At 46.4% G+C, this 26,359-nt stretch overlaps 1 protein-coding gene across 2 annotated transcripts in view; it reads right to left on the bottom strand.

Annotated features, from left to right (window-relative positions):
• LOC143356381 (protein apterous-like) overlaps nucleotides 1-26,143 on the bottom strand; it is a 69,237-nt gene extending 43,094 nt beyond the window's left edge. Inside the window, exons 1-3 of one of the 2 annotated variants that reach the window (XM_076792029.1) lie at nucleotides 25,130-26,143; nucleotides 6,388-6,676; nucleotides 5,235-5,634 (exon numbers count right to left, since the gene is read on the bottom strand). In XM_076792029.1, coding sequence (XP_076648144.1) covers nucleotides 5,235-5,634; nucleotides 6,388-6,676; nucleotides 25,130-25,177 — 737 coding nt within the window. In that variant the 5' untranslated portion in view covers nucleotides 25,178-26,143. Of the gene's footprint in view, nucleotides 1-5,234; nucleotides 5,635-6,387; nucleotides 6,680-25,129 lie in introns of both variants that reach the window. The other variant, XM_076792028.1, reaches the window with a different exon arrangement.
• Between the last annotated feature and the right edge of the window lie 216 nt (nucleotides 26,144-26,359).

Genomic DNA, 26,359 nt, shown 5'->3' on the forward strand with positions numbered 1-26,359 from the left:
TCAAGGCCAAATGCCTGCCGGCCCCCTTAAGTAGGCCGAATGGAAGAAAATAATTCGAAAATTGTCGAGCGATGCCAAAGCCGGAAGTGGGAAGAATAAGCGAGCAATATCGACGCTTTCGAAAAAGGACAACGCGGAGCAAGTGCACCGACATCCGGGGGATGACGCCTCGGTGCACCGGTCCCGATGACGTCCTAGCCGTTGCACGTGTATATCGTCCGTCGCTCGTGAAATGTAGATCGACGGTGATTTACTTATCAAGAATCGACGCTTCGCCGGAGGTAAATGGTCGAGTCGTGACCATTAGTTCACGGACTGGTCAGTCCGTACGTACGTAGGAGCGGACCGTGTGCTCAGGATCGAGGGAGTACGCTAATATCCGCGCCGTGTGAGGCCTTCCTCGGCCCCCAACACGATGTTCTTGTCTCTCCGCCTAACGTCCATCGAGATATTCCACCGTGAACCTTTAAATTATTTCGCCCGGTGATCGGCCCCGAGACAATCGGGAATTACGACGGACGGCGAACGTTGATATTTTCATTCCTACCGTGCCGCGACTCTCCTCCGTGAGTTATGACCGGGATCTTTATGCAAATCCCAGCTGTTCGCGGCGGATCCACGGACACATCTGCTCGATACTATGCCTATCGATGTATGAACAACGAGGGATATTCCGTACACATGTTTCGAACTGAAGAATCGACGGAAACGTGCTCGTAAATGTTTTCGTGTGAACCTGGCTGTCTCTTCGTGTCTCAGAGTTGCGCGAGGAATACAAGAATTTTACACGAGCTTGGTGGTTGATTAACGTTTTTCTTGTAAAAATTTATGTGGGTCTACAAAATGAAAATATTAAGAGTAACACGGTTATTTATTTCTGTTTGTATTCTGTGCTTCGGTGTATTATATAATAATACACTGTTGTCTCCGAATTCTCTTCACCTTCGTGCCACTTTAAATTGAACCACAATTTTGTCGTAAATGTATCAAATCCGCAGCCTAATTGCCACATTTTTATTCTGTTGTTTGTTCAGTACGTTTCAGAATAATGTGCACAACGTACAAGCCTGTGATCAAGGTTTATAAAATTGTTATTTGATCTATGATTCACTATTTAAGAAATTTTTATTTTTCTATAATTGTACAAATTTGCTAGAATTGACTTCAGCATGATGTGCAACGCAGATTCCATGGATTTGTAACGAATATGAGAATTTCCTTCCCAGCGACGCGTCGCGACACGACCGCAACGCCGTAGGACGAATATAGTTAGTTTCCGCAGTGCGTCTAACAATTTTCAATCGCGAACAATCCTGGCAACGGGGTCAGCTCGTTACGACCCGCCAAGAATAGTCGGTCCACGCTCGTCACGCCAGCAAGTCAAGCAAGGAAGCAATTTCTGTAATTCCAGTGGCCATTCGAAGACGAAGACGCTTGGGAACATACGAGCGTACTGCTCGTTCGTTGTCGTTTTCCAAGCGGACATGAAGCCGAGAGAGCGCCGGGTTTGCGCAACGAAACGACGGCGACGAGGCTTGGAAATCGCTTCGAGCAGACGAGCGGCGCGACGCGACGCGACGCGGCCCGTCACGATAAGGGCCCCGTTTTATCGACGTGCACGCAATTGACAATAAATTGCCGTCGGCGCTGGCGAATCATCCGCTAACAATCGTGGAACAGCAAAAAATTATCGTCGCACGGCCCGACGCTCGGAAAACAACGATACGCAGTTTCGCACGCGTCGGAGCTCGCAAAAATACCAGCGAAAATCATGCGAATTCCACGATCTCCTCCATCTTCGTTGCCACAATTTTTAATATTCAGAGATGGGCTCTTTCAGGATTGTTGAAACAGGCATATATTTATACTTGCAACTGAAGTTATTTGTGGTGCATTAATCTAATAAGATACTTCAGATACTGCAATCCATGATTACTCGTAATTGTGTATTCTTTACGCGAGAATTCGAGCGTTTCTTTCGAATCGTGGATTATTGTTTTTAGTGTGATCAGCTGTGTGCAATCTTTCAATTCTGTCATGTAAAAATGCATTTTATATAACGATGCGCTCAAAATGATACGTTTCACTACTTCGAAAGTACTGAAAGATACAGCTAATCATTAGGGAAAACTGAGTAGATGAATACGATAATAATGGGATCACAAAAATTTAAGAATGTCGATATATTATTTCCAGAACATTTTTAGAGGTACCAAGATATTGTGTTTTGGCTCCAGTCTCTTGCAATCAACGCGGGCAATTTTTATTTTGCCGAAAAATCCGCAATTTACTAATTCCACGGAAAACGGTAACCTCATTTTCTGAAGCTCAAAAATCGCTTCTAATTTTCATCGAAAGCCTCGATCGCCTCGTAGCGCAGTTTTTTATTTCCGAGAAATCGACGACTACGTTCCCGCTAATTAAACATCATCGGCTATCGTTCGCCTAACTAATGCGTTCGAGTTGCAACGCGGAAAGCAAACAACGACCGCTCGTCCCTCAAACTTCCCCGGGATATTCATCGCGATCCGTTCGCGAATTAATCAACTTTCGCCCGGTGCGGTGCGCGCGATATCGATAAACAATTCGCAGGAAGTTGCGCAACCGGCTCGATTTCCGGTGTGCCCGTAGAAAAACCGTGGACGCCGGTTTCTTTTTCTTTTTTTTTTCTTTCTTTCTTTCTTTCTCCTTCTCCGCGAAATGCGGGAATGTCGCTGAAATTCCGCGCGGTTCCTTTACCAGACGAAATTCCCATGCGCGCGTGCACTTGGCGCAGCAGGAATTCTCTCACGTCGCGTCGTCCGTTCGCCGCTCGGATTTCCATTCCGAGAAACAATTGCGCCCCCCGGTCGGCCGGGAATACCCGGAAATCACCTGTTCCGCCATATTTCGCGTCGGCTACGGACGATAATCCCCGGCTTACCTGGCCGCCATTCCACAGGTAAAGGCGCTAAGGGACTAGTCACCCGTGATTTCGACCCGCACGAAAATCCGCTGAACGATTCCCGGACAATGCGGAATTTCGTGCCCTTTCCCGACCGCTTTGCTCCCCCATTGTTCCGTTTATTAGCGGCCAAACAATACGTAGTGGTCCGCGAGATTTTTCCCTCGAAATCAAAATTTCCTAATTGTACCGGACGACTTGACTTTTCTCCAGCAAGCAGCACCATTGATTTACTGAACGACGGGCAAGAAAGATTTCGAAAAAATTGCGATTGGAATTTCGTGGGAAAATAAAAACGCCACTTTCCAAAACTTTTCTTGCGTCAGCCCGGAATGAATGTTGAAAATATACCTCTTGCAGATCTATGTTAACACTAGGTTTACGGAGCACTAAAAATTATTACTTTACATTTCCTTACAAAAATAACGTGAATATATCCATCAAAATCTGTAGCCATTTTTGTAATAATATATACCTAGAGAAATCAATTTGTTAAATAATTCCTCGTGGATCCATGTTTGCAATCTCAATATTCGTGAATTAAAAATATTAGAATCCGCCGTTTTGACGGGTCTCGTAAATCTAGTGTTAATTACAGTGGCAGTGAACGTGTTAAAGAAACGATAACTTTTTTAATATTGAATTGTGTGAAAATGAATTTTTGAAAAATTGCAATTGCTCGGAATTGCAGAGAAAATACTACAAAATGTTACAACTTTTTTACGTGGGGCTATATTGAAAATTATCTCGATCTCTGTCATTTAATAAATTTCACAATTTTATCTAAATTTTTTAGTAAATTCGCGATAGAAGAGATTGATTTGATTGGGATATCTGCTTCATATAATTTAACTAGTTCCTGTCAATAAAATAAAAATTAGTAATTTAGTTGGTTTAAAGATATTCCCAGCAGTTGACAATATCTTGTAGAAATTAAACAAACCCTCGTCTCTTGATTTGCATAAGAATTTCGTACTCTTTGCGTAGAACAGGAAGTGCATATCTATTGCCCACTTTTCGATTCATAGTTTCTCGATTTCAATCGAACGGTTATAGTAAGTGTTACTAATTTACCGCGTGTCTCTTTAAAAGTTGTAGGCGCAGCTTCTGGTTTTGCGGTTCCGAAGTCTTCGATGCGACAAAGATAATCTGTCGCGTGCGAAGATAGCAGGCTAACCACAGGACTATAAACTTCCTCGGGAAGCACTGTAGATATAATTGCGAAAGACTTTGCGGTTTCGTCTAATTGGTTTACCGGGGAACGTTATCAACCGACTGCGTGAGGCTTCATAGGTAGCAGAGCGAAAGATAAGAGCGAATTGATAAGTGAGGGAGTGTCAACATTGTGGACCGATACGACACAATCCGATCGGAGCCGTATGAATCCTCTATTTTGTTAGCACCCCTTAGCAGCACGATTTTAACATTTCACTAAAATTCTCGCGGACGGCTATCTCAGATTAAAATTTTGTTCTAAGAACTTTAAGCTGTTCCAAACTTTAAACAAGTTCCAAAGCAAAGAGTGGAAACTAAAATTAAAATTAAAAGTCTCTAAGGGGACTAGTTTAACCCTTTGCACTCGAAGCTATTTCAACTCCAAAACAAAACATTTCTTCAGACCTAAAATATTTCCCTTCTATATATTCTTTTTTCATGTTATACATATGAAAATGGTGCAATTTACCCGTACAATACTGAAATATTTAGTAATTGATTAAATGCAAACGTATTTAATAATGTAAAAAATATTTTGAATCATGATACAGGAATTTTTAGTGGTGCCTTACAGTCACCATTCGAGTGCTAAGGGTTAATATTTTTATCAAATTCAAACTAAAGTTTTAGACATGGGCGCTGTAAAGCTTCGCAAAATTTCTCAAGAAGCTCAACATTCCATTTACAGTCTCTAAAAGATCTAATCGAACACTTCCCTATAATTCTCAACAACCCCTCAATCCCAGCAACATGAAAACTTCCATAAAATTCCCAAGGAGGCCGCTTGCCTAAACACGTTTAATAACTCTACTCCAAAATTCCGCTAAAATCCGTGTTGAACAATTAGAAAATGAAACTCGCCGAGCCCCGGCCGGCGGAATTAGAGTGCCGGCGGCTGTCAAGATGATTAACTAAACGCGAAAGCGCGGTAAAAAGGGTCTCGCAAGCTCGGTCCGCATAAATCTTGTCCGCGTTGCGGCATTGTGCTAATGTCTCGGTTCACAGATCAACGGTCGCAATTAATCAGGGTTCCTGTGTTGGTGTGCTAATAGAGAAACATGAGACGTCGACTCACCGATAGTAGTCCTTCTTGCAGTAGATGTTTCCGTCCCTGCTGAAACAGGTAACCTCGCCGTCTAGTCCCTGACGGCAATGGGAGCACTGAAGACAGGCGGCGTGCCACCTCCTGTCAACGGCCTGCAGGTAGAACCTGTCGGATATCCGGAGGCCACATCCGGCGCAAACCACCCCCGGGACGTCCTCGGACTGCGCCGGCGGCGTGGGTGGCGGCTCCAGCTTCGGGATAGCGTGCAAATGCTCCGAGGTCTGCTGTTCTTGCGAATGAGTCTGCGGATGCAGATGCGAGTGGTGGTGGTGGTGGTGGTGATGGTGGTGGTGGTGGGCGGTTTGGGGCGGCATGCTCAGGTCGCTGGGGTTCTCGAAGCTGCTGTTGCTGTTCCTGTACTCCTGTCCACCTGCTCGGTACACAAACGATCAATTGCGCTCCTCTTGGAAACCCTCCCTGATGCCTGATTTACATCCCTAACGACGCTACCACGCCGCACACCGTTTCTCGAATTAAACCTTTGCACTCCGGCCAATATTTTCGAATGAACTCTATGTCGTGGTAACTCGTGTTTCCTGGCAGTTTTGCCGGTTTTGATTTATTTCTTTAAAACGCATCGAATCGGTTCAATCCTTCCGGGACGACGTCTGCGTGGTACACTAACTCTCGCGATTTTTTTCAAGTATGATAGACTGCAGATTTTATGCGTTTCGATTAAGGGACCCAATTACTGTGCGTATACTAATTACACTTATTTTTAAAGCGTGACGAATATTAAGAAAGATATTTCTTTCGTTAAAATCAGTTAATATATATATATATATATATATATCTTTTTTAATATTTGTTATGTTTTAAGATAAGTAATATACCCCCAGAGTAATTGGGTCCTTTGCCCTATAAAAAAAGATATTTCAGTGAACTACAAAAGTATAATGACAGTAGAAGAATTGAATGATGTTACGTTAGTCTTGAACCGAAGTCTTAGTGCTCCAACGAAGGAACATCGAGGGACATCTAGGTGAATGCAGACAGTGTGAATGAAGGACTTATGGAAGCTAACGATGGCGTCGTCAAGCGAAGCGTTAATGAGAGACGTTTTCGAGGGAAAAGGGCGACGCTGTAGGTAGAAAAAGGAAGGTACGAAGGAAAGTCAACCCACCTCCAGGCGAATCGTAGTCCCTAGAGTCGTAGGGGGTGGTGGGTCCGTCGTAGCAGTTGTTGTTCGTGCCACAGTGGGTCTGACGCAGGGGTGTATGATGGGGCCCGTGATGGTGGGCGGCAGGAGGACTGCACGGTAAGGTGGTGGGTCGTGCAGCGTCGCCCATGGACGCGGGGAGGCAGGGACTTAGGTCCCTCGCCTGGTCCACTGCTCCGGGCCCCCCCGCGCTGCCGGGCCCCCCTTGACGCCCCACAGCCAAGCCGCTGCCACGCTCCTGCGAGCTGGCCGGCTGCTGGAACAAACACCAAGAGTCGAGGACTTTAGAAACTCTCTTAGAACGCAGTCGCGTTCCGATACTTTTTGATCGACGGTATTGCCCAATCATCCGCCGCCGATCGTCGCTCCGTATCCTTCCACCTCTATCCTTGCAGCTGAACAATTGCATAACCCTGAAGGCTGCCACGGCGAAAACGGAACAGTTGCGAGAGGTTCCACGAATCGCTGACTAATGCCGATCGGCTCGAGTGCGTCGGAACTATATATTTACCGGTCGATCGGGGCCTCGAATCATCTAGGGACCTAGTCATCCCCAAAGTCATCGGGATCCTCACCTTTCGAACCTGTCCGACCGTTGGGGAAGAACGAACCAAGCTGCGATTCATTAATTCTTTTGAAAAATCAAAGGCTTCTCGAAGAATTTCTTCCGAAGCGCCGGCACTTTAAATTAGTGATCTGGAGCGATATCGTCATAACATTCTCTTATAGAAATTCTAAAATAAAGAAAATGATTTCTCTCGAGTATAACGCTATCATGGAAAAGCTTCTTTGCGTTGTTCTACTCTACGGCCTCTGATCATCACGAACGCAAACGGAACCCGATAGAAAAGCCTATTCAAAAAAGAGGATCGGTTCGATCGAAACCTGGCGTCCTTCAGCGTCACCGGTGGGCGTAGCCTGGAAGAAGAGACCTAGAAGAAGAAGACGAAGAAGAAGAGGACTCCTAGAACGGTGTCGCGCCGAAGAAAAACCGACGGGTGTTCGAGGCAAAAGAGAAACGCGCGGTGAAAGTGATCAAGGAGGCTCCAATTAAAGGAGGAGCTCCAGTAGACTAAAGGAACAAAAGCCACCGATACCGATGACGCCAAAAAACCGCGGCACCGTATCCTCCCCGTGCGAGTCGATCTCGAAGAAGGGTCCGACGGTGGTAAAAGCAAGGGAACCGGGGTCCCGAACATGGCGAAGACACTTTCCACGGAGGCGGAGGATCCGTAAAGGACATCGTCGGGGGGGACGTCTCGCTGGAGGACAGCCTCGGCTGTCGGCTAGCCGCGGCTGTTCGGAATAGGCGAAATAGGACAACAACCTATCGGCCGAGGAAGAGGAGAGGCAGCGCGGAGGCACGGTAGCCGGGGAAGTGACAGCGGATTACGGCTCGGTTGACATCGGCAAAGGGCAACGACGACGGGGCCTAGGGAAAAGGAGAAAGATAAAGAGTTGGTAGCCGGTCTCTGATGGATGTCGCAAGGCGGTGTACCGCGCATGCGCGCGACCCTATAAGGCGCCCGGAGCCGGCCAATCCGAGTCGCCGGCGTGTTTCAACTGTCAACGCGGCCGCGGCGTACCGCGGGACATAAATTACAAGGCTAGGCTGGTCCTCTCTTTCTCTGCCCCCTTCAGCCTTCCTCTTCTTCTTCGTCTTCCTCTTCTTCTTCAATAGGCTCCCCTCTTTCTCTGTCCCCTTCAAGCCTTCCTCTTCTTCTTCTTCTTCTTCTGCTTCCTAGCCATCCCCCCTTCTCGTCGACAGCCAGAACTACCTCTAACCCTCCGCCGGTTCTCCTTCTTTCCCTACGACCCTTTCCTCAGCATTTCCTTCCACTGGTCTCCCCTTTCCGTTCGGTGTCTTTCTTCCTATCGGAGGAAAACCGATGCTGAACTTTACGGCAACAGATACCGGTATTTACTGCGCGGCAGCGACGCGGCGCGTTTGCGCTCCCGTGAGCCCCCGCGACGCCCGACGTCGTAAACATCCGGGCGCTCGCGCGATCCAGCCCTGACGAATTTAAACGCCGAGCACCAAGGAATTAATTGCTCCCCCTCGACGAACGTCGCGCCAATGGCTTACCGAAGCGCTGCCGCTGATCCAATTATACGAGCCTGCGGTGATTTGCGCTTGGGAATCCACTGCGGTTGGTGGTGAGAGCTGTCCTGCATCGTGTGGCAGAATTTCGTTGCAGAATGCAGCAAGATTGTTGGCTTATTGTTAATGCAAAATCCTCGTGAGAATGTTCTTCGGGAGAGATTTTCTTTTATTTTGTCCATTCGAGTTCGACTGAACGTTTAGGAAAGCGAAGGTGCTCGTTGACGACATGGCAGAATTTTATTGGTAATTGGAGAAAGATGGCCTATTGTCAGCGCAAAAGCTGATGCAACTGTTTGTAGGGGAAACGAATGAACTCATTCCTGTAATCTGTTTTGTTCGAGCACGACTGAAGAAGATACTTGGAAGAATTCTTCAGGGCTAATTGCAGGCGGAAGTGCACGAGATTAGAGGACAACTTAGTTTCCCATAGACGCCGCTAATGTCCTTATTTAAGTCTTCGCATTCGACATGAAAAGATTAGTGGGAAACGAGGCTCGGACCGGCCGTAAGTAGATACGGTGCACTATGATCAGACATTATAGCCAAGCCCGGTCGAAGGCGTGTACTAGTCCGAAATTTGAACTGAATATAAGCGAGACGTCGTATTAACTATTACGTTTTAACCATTAACATTGTCTACTGAAACTTCTCTCGAGCAACAATCCCAAAGGAAATGATGATATTTTGCTCGGGGAAGATTCACCGATGCACAGTTTGCAACTGCAGTTTGTATGCCAATTAGAAAATCGTCTACAACAAATCGTTCGATGCAAATCGCCAGATCCCCAGGCAACAATTTAACACCCGACACCCCGAATCTCGAGAACGTAAGCAACAAACGCAATAAAGATCCACAGTCCGTTAAACAAACACTTTTGGCCAGCGGCGCATATCTCGGTAATTAGCCATTTGCATGTAATTTCGCGCAGGACACTGTGGCGTTTCCTTTTTTCGCCGGTGTTAAGTACACTCGATCGACCCGTCAATGGAACGTAATAGAAAATAGGCACGCAGTGGGGCCATTAAATAAAGAACAAAGTAATCGTACAGATGATCTGCACGCGATATTCGCGTTCTAATAGCCACGGTGTTATTTTTTTTTATTCTTTTTCTTTTATTTTTCCCCATCGAAGTTGATCCGTCTCGAGATACTGGCTCCCGCAGAAGGACGCCGATGCCGATCGAGCTGCGCAAACGGATCGATGGATCGCGTAGATCGGGGGGGACAGAACGTTGTGCTTTATGAAGAGATTGATAAAAATTGCAAACCTTCTTTGCCGGAAGTTTTCGGAAAGATTTTCGCTAGTTTCCAGATACAAGCAGCTTGCAGGGCGCAAGGTTGGGCCACGGATCGATGGATCGCATAGATCGGGAAGGCCAGGACATTTTGCTCAACGGGCAAACCAATGGAAATGACTAATGACTCTGTGCGACGCAACGCGTTCTTTTTCCTTTTCCCTATCGACTCCGATCCGTTTCGAGATAAAACAGGACCAATTGGATCGATGGATCACGTAGGTCGAGAGAGTCGGAGCATTATGCTGAACGAGGACGCTAATAAAAATTGCAAGGACTCCGCGCGATGATTTTCTTTTTCCCCGTCGACTTTGTTCCGTTTCGAGACGCGGGCCGGCAGAGGTACGTGCAAGCGGATCAACGGATCGCATAGATCAAGGAGGTTGGAGCGTTACGCTGAACGAGGAAGCTGATAGAAGTTGCAGGAAACTTTGTTTGCGCGTCGTCGCGAGGATTTTCTCTGCGCCGGCGACGTAACGGTTACGTCTGCTGCGCGTTTCTTATGTAATAAACCGGGCCGCGTAAAGAATCCGAAGAACGCGCGTCTCCATGGTGTCCCGCGAACGCCCCTGTTCGAGAACTATGCTCGTTTCCTTCGAGGATCACTGATTAAGCCTCCGATTGGAACTTTGATTGGGCGACTTTCTTGCCTCGATCCCGGGACGCCCCGCCGAGCTGGACTCGATTCCACGGACGAATATGTCATTTTTGAACCAGTTCTGTCGATCATGCGGAGGACGATGATGCTCGCCGCTCGTTCCTTCAACGGCTGGCTCCCTCGCCAGAAACGACAGCGAAAGTTTCTCTATTTTACGATCGTCCCACTTAGAGATCGAACGGCGGAGAGCTCGCTTTTTAACGACTGTCCATCGGGAGTCTAATCATTCGCATATCTTCCTCTTTTGCAATCGGACTCGGACGATCGTTCCGTAGCATAAAAGCGCATCGATCCACGGGAACGGGAGTTGAATAGAAAGTTATTTCTTATCCGTATCACCGAAGGCAACACGTTGAATATCGCGCTGAAATGTAAATTAGCTCTGCCAAGATTATTCTTCTTGTCTGCGAATTATTAACTTTCGTTTCTTATTGGAATAAACACTAAAGCTGGAAAATTTAAGAAATCGATTTCCCACGGGAAAATTAACGCCTCGAATTTCGGGCTCCCTCCGCCGCAATTTTGCAAACGAACGCGATTGCACGAGCTCGGCTCGAGAGCAGCATGATCGCCTTTCGAAAATTGTTAATCCGAAGAGGATATCGGTGTCGAGGAAAGTCAAAGGTCTGAAACGGGGAACGCACAATAGTTTTCATTTACAGTTCCAGGGCTTAATGTCATCATTAACCTCGAGCGAATCGCCGGAACAATGCACGCTTTTTCCAGCAGTCAGGCGCGTTTCTTAACACTCTATTGTGTTAAGTTGCACTTGTACAGCGCCGAAGACGGTTCCCGGGAGCAGAGCACCAGCAGCAGCAGCGGTCGGCTGGTTTTCTTTCGACGTGTCTCAATGAGATTTCCCAACCTTCTCGCTCGGCGTGTATATCGAGCGGCCGAAAGAAGCGCCGACAACGAATGTAAATGCGGATTCCTACTGGAAGAGAATTATGGTACGCTCGGCTTTTCCATCTCCAACGGTTTCTCGCGAGCGCGACGCTTTTTGCCCGTGTCCTCCATTTTGGAGAACCATGCCATGCGAGAATTTCACGAATGGGGAACCCTGAGTTCCTTATGCGGATCAAGAGCCGGCGACCCAGATATCTGAAGCTTGTGGACGTTGGAAATCCGCCATAGGAACTGACCGGAAGAATCCTTTGACTGTCCTCTCGACGTTCGCAAATTATTTCGGAACTTAGTATGACTACCCCTCCTGACGTTAAACTTAATGAAAATGTTCGGAGAGTTTGCTGCGAGTTGCCAAAAAGTGGCTATGGAAACTGGTAAAACATTAAATGTTGTTAGCAGACGGTGGTAAATGTTTACTGTTCGAATGTATTTTTAATGCTGCTTGACTTCAGATTTTTATCGATCCATATAATACAGAGTGCAGTGCAATCCTTATTCAATTTTATTCTAACGCAAATATTACAAATAGGAGATTTTACAATTTATTTTTTTCACGCGCTTGGAGTACACGAAAAATTCTGAAAAAATTCATCCAGATACGTCCAGGTTCACAGTCCGAGCCTATAAAATCCGAAACTCCGAAAAAACTTCGTGAAACTTTGTATCAGTGTGTGCACTTTAGCAAAACTGCCGCCTAATATCTGTATCAATTTTTCTAGACTCGTTCAGTACAATTTCCGGACACTTAGAGCGAGCCAAAAAATCTGCAAAAATTCACGAAGATACTTCCAAGTCCGTGGTCTAACCTTATGCAATTCAAATTTCGAGTAGAAGTTCAGGAAACTTTGTATCGCAATGATTGCGTGCGCCAAATTTCGCTGACGCATCGAAAGAGCCTAGCGTGCCGCGGCCCGATTAAATTCAATTAACGATTCATCCCTCTGGGTAACCTTGCGATTTTCAGGCGAGGCGTGAGTCGAGCTCGTGCACGCGTTGATTTCCCGCTGGAAAAAAATCGCTTGATCTCGAAACAATTTCCACTAACTGTCATAAGAAAACGCGATATCTCGAATTAGCAATTCCCGGGTCGCGAGATGGGAAAAATGGCTCGGATCCGTTATCAACCGCGCGAAGTCCGGCAGCGTAGTCGTTAAATCATAGCGTTATCGGCGCCGGCGGTCAGTCAACGTGTCAGCGACGAGCGCTGGTGGCTGGGTAAAAAGGTGAAAAGAATCGAGGCAGGTATAAGCGAGAGCGGTTGCAATTGGTGGTCGATATCTCGAAACGGTTGGACCAGTGACGGCGCACAATCGAGGCGACATTTCTGCCGGCATTCTACGGGTTTTCGTGCCGGCATCCCGCGAGGCGGATTCCGCGCTCGTTATTTACTTCACGTTTCGCGAAAATGAAAAAGGCGGGGTCTTGTGCAAGCTTGCAACGCGAGCGCGCGCTCGCGCGCGGTGAAAGTCCGGCGTGCGTTTCGCGGCGCGGGTCCACTCTCGGGATGGATAAGGATCGTGAAGATCGATCGACCGGTCGACGGTCTTTCGTGGGAAATTTATAGGATGGCCGGCCGGTTGCGAAATCTCGAGGAAATTCTGGAAATGGACATCCTGTTCACCGTCGCGTCGCGGAAAACCCGCGCCCCGAGAATATTAATGGCGCCAGGCTCTTTTCCTGCCTCGGATAAATTTCCTGCGTGCAACAATTCCAATACCAAGTTACACGATCTTCTTACAGAGATTTCAATTTTACAGGCTTGTACTATGGTCTCTGAAGTATCTCCCTGAATTTTTGCGAATTTTTCTGCACCACCCAAGTGCGCGAAAATCGTACTCGCGAAAGTCCCAGTAAAATCGAATTAAATCTTTCGCGAGAGAAATCATGATGAACTTAGAAACACAATTCCAAAGAACCTCCATCATTCAACAAACACTTCAAAACTGAAATTTGCTGTAGAAAGTTCGAACCTCGCTGCTTCGCACAACGACAAAGAGTGACAAATAACATTCTTCGTCCCAGTAATTAATTATCAGGTCTCTGAAAAGCGCATTATCAAGTTGAAATCGTCAGCAACGTCTGCGGTTAGCAAACGTCCTTGAAACTTTTTCCTTGCTCGAGCCGCCGCGCCCCGTGGAAACTTCTCAGGGAGAGTTCTCGAATCGATCCCGTTTTCCCATGGTTAAGCGCGATAATGTGCGAGTTTTCCGTGAACCTTCGTAACAAAAATTCTCGAACGGCTCCCAGAGCCAATGGGTTCCCGTAAATCATAACAGATCGAGACACGCGACAAAAAGGCTCGCGCTCCAATTACACCGATCCCCTTGGCGGGAAAAACCGACGCAAGAAAATTGCCTCAGCGGCTAACCGCGAAACATTGTTACGTGGCGTTTCCTTGGAACGATAAGACACCGCGAAATAAATTTCATTAGATACGGTTTCGAAGACCTTCCGCGAAATCGCATGGCTGTTGCGCGACGATTCCGTGACCGCCGGGCGAGGAGGGAAAATTCTGCTTCACACGTGATGAGTTCTCCGCGGATTTCTTTCTTGGGAGTCCTCGGTTTCCCGTTTAGACCATACTCTTGTAGCTCTAATTGTTCTAGGTGCGTTGCTGATTAAAGAAATTAATGTTCAGTTTTCCTCCGAATTGAACGTGATCTTGATTTATTTTAGTTTCGATTTGAAAATAGTAATTTGTACGATAATTTCTTCGAATTTACATTTTCATCGACAAAATTCGAGGGCCAAAGATATCAGCAAAATTTTGTTCCTTTGAAACGCAGCACAGTCTGCACTCCAAGCTGGTATTCCAGAATTTTTAGAGATCATCGCGAGATATGATCGCGAAAAGACCAGTCGTACGACGCGTGAATCATCGTCTTAAATAAGTGAGCACAATGAAAGATGGTAAATCCGATCGATAAAGGGGAATCTATTTCGGAGCCTTAAAAGAAAATCCGTCCGAGCAGCCCGATAAATAAATCCGCAGATAAAGCTGCAGCATTCGATTACCGAGCGGCGGGACGCGATTCCCGTTGCACCGTCCTCGTAAACACCCCAAATACAGAAAATGATGGTTCATACACGGTTCGCGGACGGTGCTGTTATCGAAGTATAAAATTTCAAGCAACATTGATCGGGTTTTCTGCACGCGGCGCGGCGTTTCCGGCCAATAAAATGTCCGACGAAACGAAAGGGAGCCGTGAGTTGAAAAATGTTCGGGCTCGCTCGCAGGACGGAGCAGGAAACCGATCCAGTATGGCCGTGGAGAACGGCAGGCGGCCGCAAGCCGGAGCTTTTTCACGGTTTTATAAGCACGCTTGTCCACCGTGTTGCCCGGCGGCGTATCAGCTTCCCTTGGCCGGGCCGTGATAGTGATAACAATAAACAGCCTCGTCGCGTCTACTCGGCGCGCACGGCGCTGTGGTTTTCTCTCTTAAAACGCGTGGGCGACGGTTAACACCGCGGCGAACCGATAAACTGGCCCGCTATCTGCACTTCTCCGCGGCGACCGGCTACCAACCACTCTCGCCAACGAAAATATCGGTCCGGGGCTCTGATCTCGTGCTACTGTGCCACCTCGGGCACGGTTGCAGCGAAAAAACCTTGTCCGGCTGCTAAAAACCGCACCCCGTTAGGCCCCTCGCGTCGGTGTCTGTGCGGGCTATTGTTCGTTAGCCATCTAGCTATTTTTACGCATTTATCAGATATGGAAATTAGAGAAATTCTAGGGAATGTCGCACCACTGCCGAGGGCGCGTGGTATTTTTCAGATTTAGATTGTGATTCACGTTTCGCAATTTGTTGACGAAGCTCAGCTTATTTTATGCGGATCCAAACTTTTGTGAGGACTGGTCAACGCAAAATACGAAGAAATGTCACTATTAACCCCTTCTCGAGGAGGGAATTTTTTCATTTTCTTTTCTTTTTTGTGATGATAATTTTGCTGGATTTTAAAGTGGCTATTGTTCGGTGCCACCTCGGGCCCGGTTCGAGCACGGTGGCATCGAGAAAAACCCCGTCCGGTTGCTAAAAACCGCACCCCGTTAGGCCTCCTGCTTCGGAATCTGCATATGAGCGGCATTGTTCATAAATCATCCAGATATTGTTATCCATGCATTCATGAGGTATGCAAATTAGAGAAATACAAAGAGAATGCGAACGTTAACTGCTTGCCGGGGGTGTTTAGCTATTTTTAAGGTTCAGAGGTTGATCAGACGTTTTTTAACTTTTTGACGAAGTGCGGTTCGTTTTATGTGGATCTGCACTTCTGCGTGGAATAGCGAGGGTAAAATAAGAAAATACGAAGAAGCGTAACTGTTGACCCCTTGCTGGGAATGTAGAGTAAATTTTGACATTAGAATCATTTTTGCCGAGCCTACACATTTTTACACGACCCCGTAACACCAATGTTTACATGTCAGAACAATTTTTAGAAAAATTGGTTCAGTAGGCTTAAAAATACTATTAAGGCATGTAAATACCACTACCACTACAGAATATAATACTACAAAAATACTACAGAAACATTTCCCATTTGCAAGACTACTATTCAGCAATATTTTTTACACTTCAAAGATCCTGATCGAATAAAGCAAGAATTGTATTTCTACGCTCGTCAAAGATTTCGAGAGCTCGTGAACGAAATAAAATTTCTTTTTCGCATCATAAAGTCCAAAGCGTCCGCGAACGCCGCATGCATAATTAACCGAGAGGCCATCTTGAAACCGGCAGAGTGATACAGGCTAGCGTTTAGGCTGCCTTTTTATTGGCCATGGGAAACTCATTGTTCCCCTGAAAGTTCAAGCTTAGATGCGCCGATATCGAACGCGTTAATCTCTTAACTGGGTGATCTATCGATCGTAAATTCTCATTATACATTAGATAAGAGCTTCCTATGCCGCTCTCGTCCCGCGATCAATGTTGGCACAATGTAATTTGATCTCGTTGTGGATGATATAACTCCGCCGAATGCCGGAATCTTTGGAAGAAGGAGAAGAAGCAACGAAAAGCGTACGACTCGAATATTACGCAACACTGCTCCTCTCCTCAACGCAAACTGCTGTAACCGAGATTAGAGATCGGCGAAAATTAAAAACTAAAAGTATAATAAAAATTGGAGGTCGGGAGAAATAAAGTTAGCTGAAAGAATTTCTTCGTTTTATCGATATTAAGACTAAGATTGTCTATTAATCTTTCTTTCGCGAATGAAACGACCGAATTGGAGCTCTTACAGCTGTAAAATAAAATATTCTAGTAAAGATTAGGCATCAATAAAAATTCAGATAACGAAGGGAAGAATAAAGTTCGAGTTTCGAGCAGGATCGACGCGAGATTTTCAATCGGCTGTCGGCGACGCGTCTCGAAGATGGCGTCGCGGCGACGATGACTCCGCGTATCACCGGAAAACAAAAAGAAACGAATAATTACGGTCGAGTGAAAGGTATCGATTTGATTGGCGTTTCTCTTCGCGAAGCGACGCGCTCAAGAAACGATTTCAATTATCGAGCCGCCTCCGCTCATGAAATTTCGACGAGTTTGTCGGACGACTTTCCACCGCGCGCAACACTCGCGGCTAACATGAATATTAATTCGCGGTTCTACCGTGTTCTTTTTCCACTTCTTTTTCCTTTTTCTTTCCTTTTCGTACACGGCACAGCCGGTTGCAAAACCCGGAGTTTTGCAAGTTCGTTGAGTCACGGGGGTCCGGAGCAAAGTCGGGTTTCCGCTTCGAATCTCGTCGATAGATTTTCGATTTCTTTCTCTGTGTTTTTCTTGTTCCTGTTCGCATTTTCGCGAACGTGATCATTTTTTTTCCGCGAGGAAAAGACGGCGAGCGAGGCGAAACGACGCGCACACGTGGCGCAGAAGACGAATCAAGCTTCGGAGAAGAAGGGACACGTTTCGTGGAAGTATCAAATTGAGCGGCTGTCCTTGCCTTGCATCCGGTGCGCCATTGCACAACTCGAGACGCGACGAACGCGGCAATTTCTGATCGATTTCGAGACGCACGTAATGCAAATTGAGGAATTGCTGATCTTTATGTGATTTTCCTGAAATTTGCCCGTAACGCAATTTTCCTTACTTTGAGAAGATCGTTTATCGTCGTCCTTCGGGAAAACAATTTTATCCAATTTTATCATTCTCCCGGCCTTTCGGAAGAGATCAACGTGCATTCCGAGTTGGTGAAACAGTACGAGTAGAAAGCGACGCTGCTGAAGTTGAAAGTGATATTATTTCGTGATCCTTTGGAATGCAAGAAAATTCTTTTTGATAATTGTTGGAATGTTGAGTATGCTGTCTCTGTATTAGCTTCATTTTGTTTCAACGCGTTCTTCAATATGTCTGCACGAGTCTTCATTTGTTATTTGTTCATTTCCAAGATGCTCAAGAATAAGGAAGAAATAATTCTATCTACATTCAGAATCAAATAATCAATTCGTGTAAAAATTTCGCAATGCTTCATCCTTCAGACACTTCCTCTTTGATCTTAGATACTCAAGAACGAAGAAAAAATCATTCTTTCTGCATCTTCAAATAACATGATCAACTTTTATGAAGGTTTTTCAACGTTGCTTCCCTCGTTTATTTTTTCTCATTAATTCAAGATGCGCGAGATTGAGAAACAAATTCATACAAAAATTGTTCTACTCGTTTCTTTCTTCTTCTTTCGATCACGACAAATAGAAAATAATTCTGCCAATATTTCTTGATATTTCAAGTTCTGGAGACGATAAAAAATTGAATGGGAAGACCAGTGTTTGTTTAAAAATGCGACAGAGACATGGGAAGATCATCGACGCGACACCATCGGCACGAACATATTCGAAGATTCACGAGACACGCCGAACTGATTATTTACTGCAGTGACAGAAAGCGGCGCATGCCGAGCAGGCCAAGAATCACGACCCGACCCCGAGATTATGGTTTCCCTCGCGTTCCGCGAAAATTTAGACCGCGCCTCTCTCGCCGGCGCCGTCATCCGGCTGTTAATTTCAGCAATCAATCGAGCTCGAATTTTAATCTGTTCGCTGAGAGAGTGAATAAACACCGCCAATATTTTCGGCAATTCCGCTCGCGAACGTTGATCGATTCGCGAAAATCAAGAACCGTTTTGGCAACAACCGCCGTCCCTCCTAAACACAATAAATTTAAATATAATAAAGTTTCCGACAGACCTCCCAAAATATGAATAATTAGCGAAACAGAGTATATCATTAAACTGGCGATGGATCTGTCAAATTTATAAAAATGCGGGATTTCGAATTTTTAACGTTCCAATTGCTAAATTTCCATGCTCCTAAATTTTCTCCAAAGCTCAAAGAACGCACACAATTTTTGTCCACAAACCAGAGTTGAAGCCGAATCTCATTAACATTATCGGACGGATAATACAATAATTATGCACCGCAGTAACACGCGAACGAAGTAGTCTCATTTTCAAACCAGTTCTGAAACTTGTGAATCGTTAAACAACTGTATATCCAATTCGCTTGTTCCAGCAGAAACACTTTCAGTTTCTTGGACAGTCTGTCGAACAGAAGGGTTAACAAGGGAAATAATCGGGCGAGGAGTTAATCATTAATCATCGAGGGCCCGCGTTTGATCGATTCGAATCGCCGAGCCAGGTAGCTGGCCAGGCCAGAAGGAGTCCTCCGGATGCCAGCGAAATAATTCGGTATAGAAGAGGCTCGCCGGGGCAGCGTCGTGTTCTCGTCGAAATTCATTTCTGTCCGAACCGGTAGCGATTCCGTCGCCCTTTCGACGGGGACCGAATCTCGAGAACTCGTCTCTCGACGGATCGTCGCCATTTGCTCGGATCGTTTAATAGATTTCTCACTGTCCATCCGAGCTGGCCCAAGACTGCGCAGAGAATTACGCTTCCGACGGCGTTTCGCGCGAACCGCTTCACAGTGAAACGTGCTGACGAGAAACGACTCGTTTATGACCCTGCTCGAACAAAACTCGAATACGTTCCTCGGCGATGCAATTTGCTTGTTTGATTAAATCGACGCTGTAGCAAAATATCGATATTGTAAACTCCCAAAAAGTCGACTTGGTAAATTGCCTTCAAAAACCAACAACACAACGAAGCCAATGTAGTTTTCATGAAAAACGAAACAGTACCACAAACAACAATCGACAGCAAAATCATTCATTTTCCGAGAAAATAATATTAGTCTGATCGAAATGAATTGTTACATATTTTAACTCTTCGAGGCAACTTTCACTTCATTGAATAATATAATAAATAGATTGCGGATCTTTACGCTAAATGTAAGCTGTCCAAGTCAGTTCTCTAAAACAAAAGTCAGATGAGTAAGCAATTCCTCTTTTAATAATTCTAATAATAATCTAGTTCTTTGAATACCTTGGAAGTCTTGTGTTTAACCAATTATAATATTCATTCTTGTGTATCATCGTTGCAGCGACGAAGAAGAGCAACAAGAAAGATTGTTAATCAACCGAACAAATCAGAACGAAAATGGCCAGAGTGTTTGAAATTTTTTCTGCGTTAATGCGCATCGAAGTGCACGCAGCTTCGCCATACCTCTCGCCGCTGCGATGCAGGGTGCACTTGACCCAACCCTAACGTAAACGCGATCATAACCGAGCCGTGATGCCTGGCAGGCGAAGCCGCGTAAATATTTTGTTTACCGAAAGCGGCGTGCCCGATTAAAAGCGTATCGGTCGAAGTCGACGCGGGTGCCGTGCGTCCAACATCCTAATCTCCTTCGAGCGATTACGTTTATCGCCGCGAAACAGCCGAGAGCCAGCCAGCGAAATGGTTTTTCGGCGCAGGCTTCGGTTTTTCGAGGATTGCGCAACCGAAGCTTTTCCGAACGCACTGCAACCGGGCACATAATTCATTTCGACGCCATACTCGCGCGCGCGGACGCACGAAAATACGAAAATAAATAACCGGGGCCCCGGACGTCGCACGAAATTTACGACTCGCGGCGAGTTTTTGAGACGCGGGTCTCTGCCGAGAGTTATTCGACTGCTGGGAATTCCTGGGGAAGTGTATCACAGGCTCCTTTCAGACGAGTCACAGCGGACCGTGAGATTTTGAGCTTCGAGACAACGGAGAAGCGACAATGAGAATTGCTTGACCGCAATCTGCATTGACTAGGTGACTGCGCTTCATGTTACTTTGGATTGTTGAGCGATCTGTCGATTGCTCCGAAAAAATTTTATTACCAGTTCAGACCTCGTGATTTAATTGTTCTTGAAACAATTTTTTGAACACCTGTGGAAATTGCTGCAGGACAGTGATAAATTATTTTTATATTTTTTTCAAGATCTAGGGAAACGTAGAAGTACTTGACAATTTTAGAACGATCGTGCAAACTGCTACAGGGTGATCTAATTATTTTTATATATTTCTCTATTCCTACCCATTGCAACAGAGACAAGCGGAACAAAGTGAGTAGCCTTCTTGTAGTTTTATTCCATGAATTTTTAAACATATTTCAATATTTCCACGTTGTACAACGATTAAAATAAAAATTGTTGGCCACTTCTCCGGACATGAGAAATACCTGACACTTTTTCCGCGCACATTATAGTTCTAGATCTTCTCAGTGAACGTCCACGTCATGCAATAGTCATGAGAGTGCATCTCCGCGTTTATGCTCCGGTTCGACGAGATTTTCGCGTTTCTGGAGCTTTCGAAAAATTTGTTCCGATTTTAGGCTGCGACAGGGATGGACCGGACGGTGTACCGGAAGTTCCGAACAGCGTATCAGCGTTATCGTGGCCCGTATTCGGCGTCGTTTAGTCTCACGACGCTTTCGATGTTTTCCACGCGCGTGCGTCAGCCTGGAGCCGAGACCCGGCGCGGCCGAAGAGAGTGTGATTATTGTAACTTCGATGAGATAAGGGCATCGTGCCACGAACGTGTCTGCTCGTGATAGTGGTCCGTTTGTGCCGAGCGTAATTTATTAGCCAGCCAGCCGGAGATATGTCCGTCGCGCCGGTCATCGCCGGAGATCGAGCGCTCGAGCGTTTTCGCGGTTTCACGAAACCAATATTAATCAACAATTTTTTTCCCCTCCGATCGGCCAAATCCTCAACAAAGAAATCCGCGCGATCCTCAATGACCACTTAAAAAACATCTGACAGTTCCATCGAAAATGCTCTAAAATGTTTCATCTGAGCACACAATGGAAGCATTATTCTGCTGGGCGGTCCTCTCTCGAAATGCTGGAATTTATGGCAATTCGGCGAGAGACTTTTATGTCTCTGACGGAGCACTGTTTATGGAACCGAGATGAACGAAATGTGGCCGAGAATGAATAGATCTTGTTTAATAGTTATTAATAGCTCTGCTTTTTTTTTAAGGAATGTGGAGGCCGTCGAAGATACTAGAGGCCCAGCAACTTTTGAGCTAGCAATCTAACAAATTTTTCATCTGTAAGCAAACAGTCTCAGCTATTTGAATGAATAAGATTTCCAGTGAATCGGCAAAGTGGCCGTTTAGTATTCTAACAACGTCTCGGGGATTGTCAACGCTCCTGTCAGAGAACCAGCACGGTACGTCACGGTTCGAAAAAGTTTTTGCGAACGCCAGTGGAGTAAGTGTCGCTTAGATCGTTCATTAGGTCAGTCAAACTCGGGAAAAAATGATATCGATAACCAGTTCCCGGAGCCGTAAAACTACTAATCAAGGATCGGGAGACACGGCCGCAGTGCGGCTCGCACACTCGCAACTTGTCAACGACCAGTCAAAAATCGGCAACGCCGTTCGGATTATCATTCGAGCCGACGACGAATTTAATGCGAGGGGGGGAAACGTCGAGGGACGGATGAAACGAGAGGAAAAAAGGAATTCAAAGGAATACCACCGGGGGTTTCGTATGCGAGAGAGCTCGTTTCGTCGGCGTAGCCGCGGTTTAATGCATCGGTTCAATTAGCGGGCAACGCGGTGACACGGAACAATCAATTACGTTTGTTTACAAGGTGTACCCGTTAACGGCGCGGCCATTCAGCAGTCGTTTAAAACGGAATTAACATTCCGCGAAGATGAACGCCGTTTTCGCTGATCGTACATTGTTCGGGCATTCGGGACGCTTGTGCCAGTGGAAACGAATGTCGGCGAGCAACGTTCCTACGTATGACTTTACAACGGCCGAGCACAGGAGAAAAATAGTCGAAATTTCTACCCGGTGACTCGCTAATCCCTTTACGACACCTTTGCTGTCCTCTTCGTCTATCCATTTAGCGCTCACCGGCGATTATTGCAGTTTTAACATCGAAGATCAATTTCATTCGTAATTCAAGAAATTTTTTTGGAATTTTTATAGTGTGACAACTACTGAAATTCCTTGTAAAAAAATTTCCGAGCTTCTTTTGCATTCAGCTGGGTTATCAGAAAGGTTAATATTATTATAGGTTTTTGGTAGGTAAAGTCGTTAACCTTCTTCATTTAATCGCAATTATTAAACTTTATTCCGGCAGTAAACGATTCTGCGCTTTTTGGTTCACCTAGCCGATCGAAAATACAATCAGCAGTACTCGAGTGTTAATGTTTGTCATATTTGTGTGAAACGAATTTCATTAGGCTTTGCAGAACCTGAAAAGGCTCGAAGAGTAGTCACTATCAACGTTGTCATTGATTTCCTTAATGTCAAATTGCTGTAACACAAGGATTAGCAAAAAAGAAAACTTTCCAAATTCCTTGCATAAAAACGAAGAACTGAAATAAATTATAACGAGTCCACAATGAGATCATTCTTGTGGTTCGCAACTAATAACGCAATAAACAGTGTATACCATTCGTTCACTAAAATCATCAGTAAAAAAAGCTCACGAAATAGCCATGAAAGAAAAATATCGCTCAAAAGAGTGCTCAAATTCTAGAATTCCAAAAGCAACGATTCAAACAATCTCTCATTTTCAGCACTCCGAATTAACAAGAATAATTCTTCAGCGTTCAAAAAAAAAAAATGGAGCAGAGAAACGTCAATTCTGCAAACGAGAATGCCATGAGAAACGTCTGAAAAGAATTTTATTTTTGGAGGAAGCACTGCGATCTGTCATCAAGACTGTCACCCGGTGCGACGCCGAGGGCTGTGTTGCGATATTTTTCGCATAACGCCTAAAATTCGTGTCTTCTATCGCGATCCATTAGCGTGGTCGTTCGGTTGACGCGCCGAGAGACTGTCGTAATCGTTATTTTTTGTTTTCCTTCTTCTTTTTTTTTTTTTTTTGTTCTGTCGGCATCGATCTACACCGCCTTGGATCAAGAAACCCGTTCCGCCGTTGTCCGGTGAATATATCAACCGGGCGTTACGTCGCCGATAAGCGTCGGACTCGTCCCGGACTGGTCGCGCGACGACCAGCAATATTCCAATTACGGAATCGCGGGCAATAAAACCGCCGGTTCGAATTATCCGGACTCGGGATTTGTTTCCATTAAGGGGTAGGAGAGCTTGGATGAGGCGTCGCGTGGGATTCCGCGATCCCTTTTCCACCTATCGGCCGATTCGATTCGCTGTCGGTTCGATACCATGATCGCAAACTCTTCGAAACGGTGACAGAACTATCGCTTGCGATATTTTCTGCGAGGACGCTGCGGAAATTGTGCGATTTTCATGAAAATACGTGCCTTAGCCTTTTCTATTGTCACCTCTGAGACGCTACTAAAAATTACTGTACCCTAATTAGAAACAATTTCTATATAAAATATTCGAAAATATTCTATTCGGATGAAATGTCCGAATTAGGCAAAATAGATTCGACGGTGAACCATACTTGTGAACATATGATCCATCATGTTCAGGGCTGTTCGCCGATTCATTTATCAATTTTTTAAGACACATTTCTGAAGGTATTTCTTGTGGACAGGTTAATCTTTCCGTCTAATTCAGGGACTGTTCAATTAATTTATTCGTCAGAAACCGAGCAATTGAATGACGATTTTACTTCCATCCCTTCTATGGGCCAGCTTTAATGTAACCCCCTAACGGACTACGAAAGATTAAATTGGAATAAACAACTCTACACCACTCCAAAACACCGTCCCCTAAATGAAACATCAACCCCGTCATCGCTGAATTGCTTTTCAAACAAACTACTCTCGACCAGTCCAAAACATCATCACCCGAATAACACATCAACCTCTTCATCACAGAATTTGAACCAAGCTACGAATGAATCCAAACGTTCATTAATTTTTGCACCTGTCAGACAACGAGTGGAGGATCAGACGTCACGATCAGAGATCAGAGATCTTCCCCAAGGCCAGCGCAACTCATGAAACCTAAAAATACTTTCTCGAAACCCCTGCTAGGAAATCGGGAGACCTAACTTAGACCTTCCATTCCGGAAACGCGGTTCCCTCGTCGTGAGATCATCCTCGACATTCGTCCTCGGGACCCTCGCTAGAGCATCAAGAAACCTAACTTGGATCTTCCAGGACAACTCGCAGAGCCATACCTAACTTAGACCTTCCATTCCGGAAAGACAGTTCGGCAAGCATGAAATGATCCCTGAAGCCAGGAAAACTGACAGAGCCGCGAAATTGGTCTTTGGAACCCTCGCTAGGGAGTCAACAGACCTAACGCGGATCTTCTATTTCGGAGAGGCGGTTAGGTGAGCTGGCAGATCGCGGAGACACGGGGTGAACGAAAGGGGGTTGGCCGAGGATAATCGTGCACGGCTGATCGGGGCGAGTTGATGCGTCGGGTGCACGGCCAATAAGCAAAGAAGAAGGGAGAACAGAGGGATGACACTCACCCAGTGCATGCCGGTGGTAGGAGGGGCGCGCTCCTCATACACTCCCATCAGGGTGGCTGCTGTCGCGGGGTAGCTCCCGCCGAGGGTGCGCGACGCCGAAGCTGCTTGGGGGGGAGTCCCGGGGGATCCGCTTGCCGATAACGCGGAGATGGCGTCCGCTGCGCAGGTTCTCTTCCTCTGTCTGCTCTTCCTCCACGTTTCGCGGCCACCTTTAGCCCGGAGGAGAGAGAGAGAGAGTGAGAGAGAGAGAGAGTTCCCAACTTCTCCCCAGCTAGGTCCGTGGGGAAACAAGCGGTTTCCAGAAGTAGGTGTACGCACAAAAACGAGAGAACCTCACTGAGCAACTACATGCGCGGGGTTTAGGCTGGTCCCCTAAGAATAAATACAATCGCTCCCGGGGTCACCTGTCCGGCGATGAAGAGAGTACCTTGGTCACAGGCACATCTCGCCACCTCGATCAACCGAACCCCTCTGTTTTTCTAGCTTGTCGACTAGAGTCACCGGTTCCTTCGGGATTCAAGGGGCTTCACACTTGCACAATCACTGGGACTCGGGGGAGGGGAGGTTGGGCTCATCCGCGCGAGCCAGGCCGACCGTGCTCAGTCCGCGAGATCGAATCCCCTAACGAGATCCCTGGTTCCATCTTCGAGAAACCCAGCCGGGGCGGGTAGGTTCACAGGAACGATCACTTTTCTTTTTTAAACCGAAGGTCCGCGCACCTGCACTCAAAATGATTTAGAATACCACCACTCTCGGGGTGAGTCCTCCTCTCCGCGGAGCATTCGACCCGGGGAACGTGAATCGATCTATACCTCTCGGCTCGGTTTTACACGGCGAACGGGGACCGGAGACCAAGGTTTATGGCGCATGTGCCCCCCTCGACACCGAATCTCTCTCCCGGCTCAGAACCGACGACGACACGCCGAGAGTAACAACCCCAGACGAGGAGCTTTCGAACCCGAAACGAGGTTCGCGCGAGCACGATGCGCCACGGTAAATACAGGCCCGTCTGCCGAGACGAAGCCGCGAGGAGTGAGGGAACCGGCACAGCTGCAACTGGTTCCAGCCACCGGCAGCGCCGCATCGCGGAGGAAACCGGGAAACCCGGCAACAAGGTGGGGCGGACACGATTCCGCGAAGGACCGCCCACCGGAGCCCCCACTCCGCCGCCACGACGCGCCACGCCCATCCACCGAGCAACGATCCCCCCCACCAACGAGATCCCTGCCT

Source organism: Halictus rubicundus, chromosome 8 (assembly GCF_050948215.1).
Source record: "Halictus rubicundus isolate RS-2024b chromosome 8, iyHalRubi1_principal, whole genome shotgun sequence".
Lineage (NCBI taxonomy): Eukaryota > Metazoa > Arthropoda > Insecta > Hymenoptera > Halictidae > Halictus > Halictus rubicundus.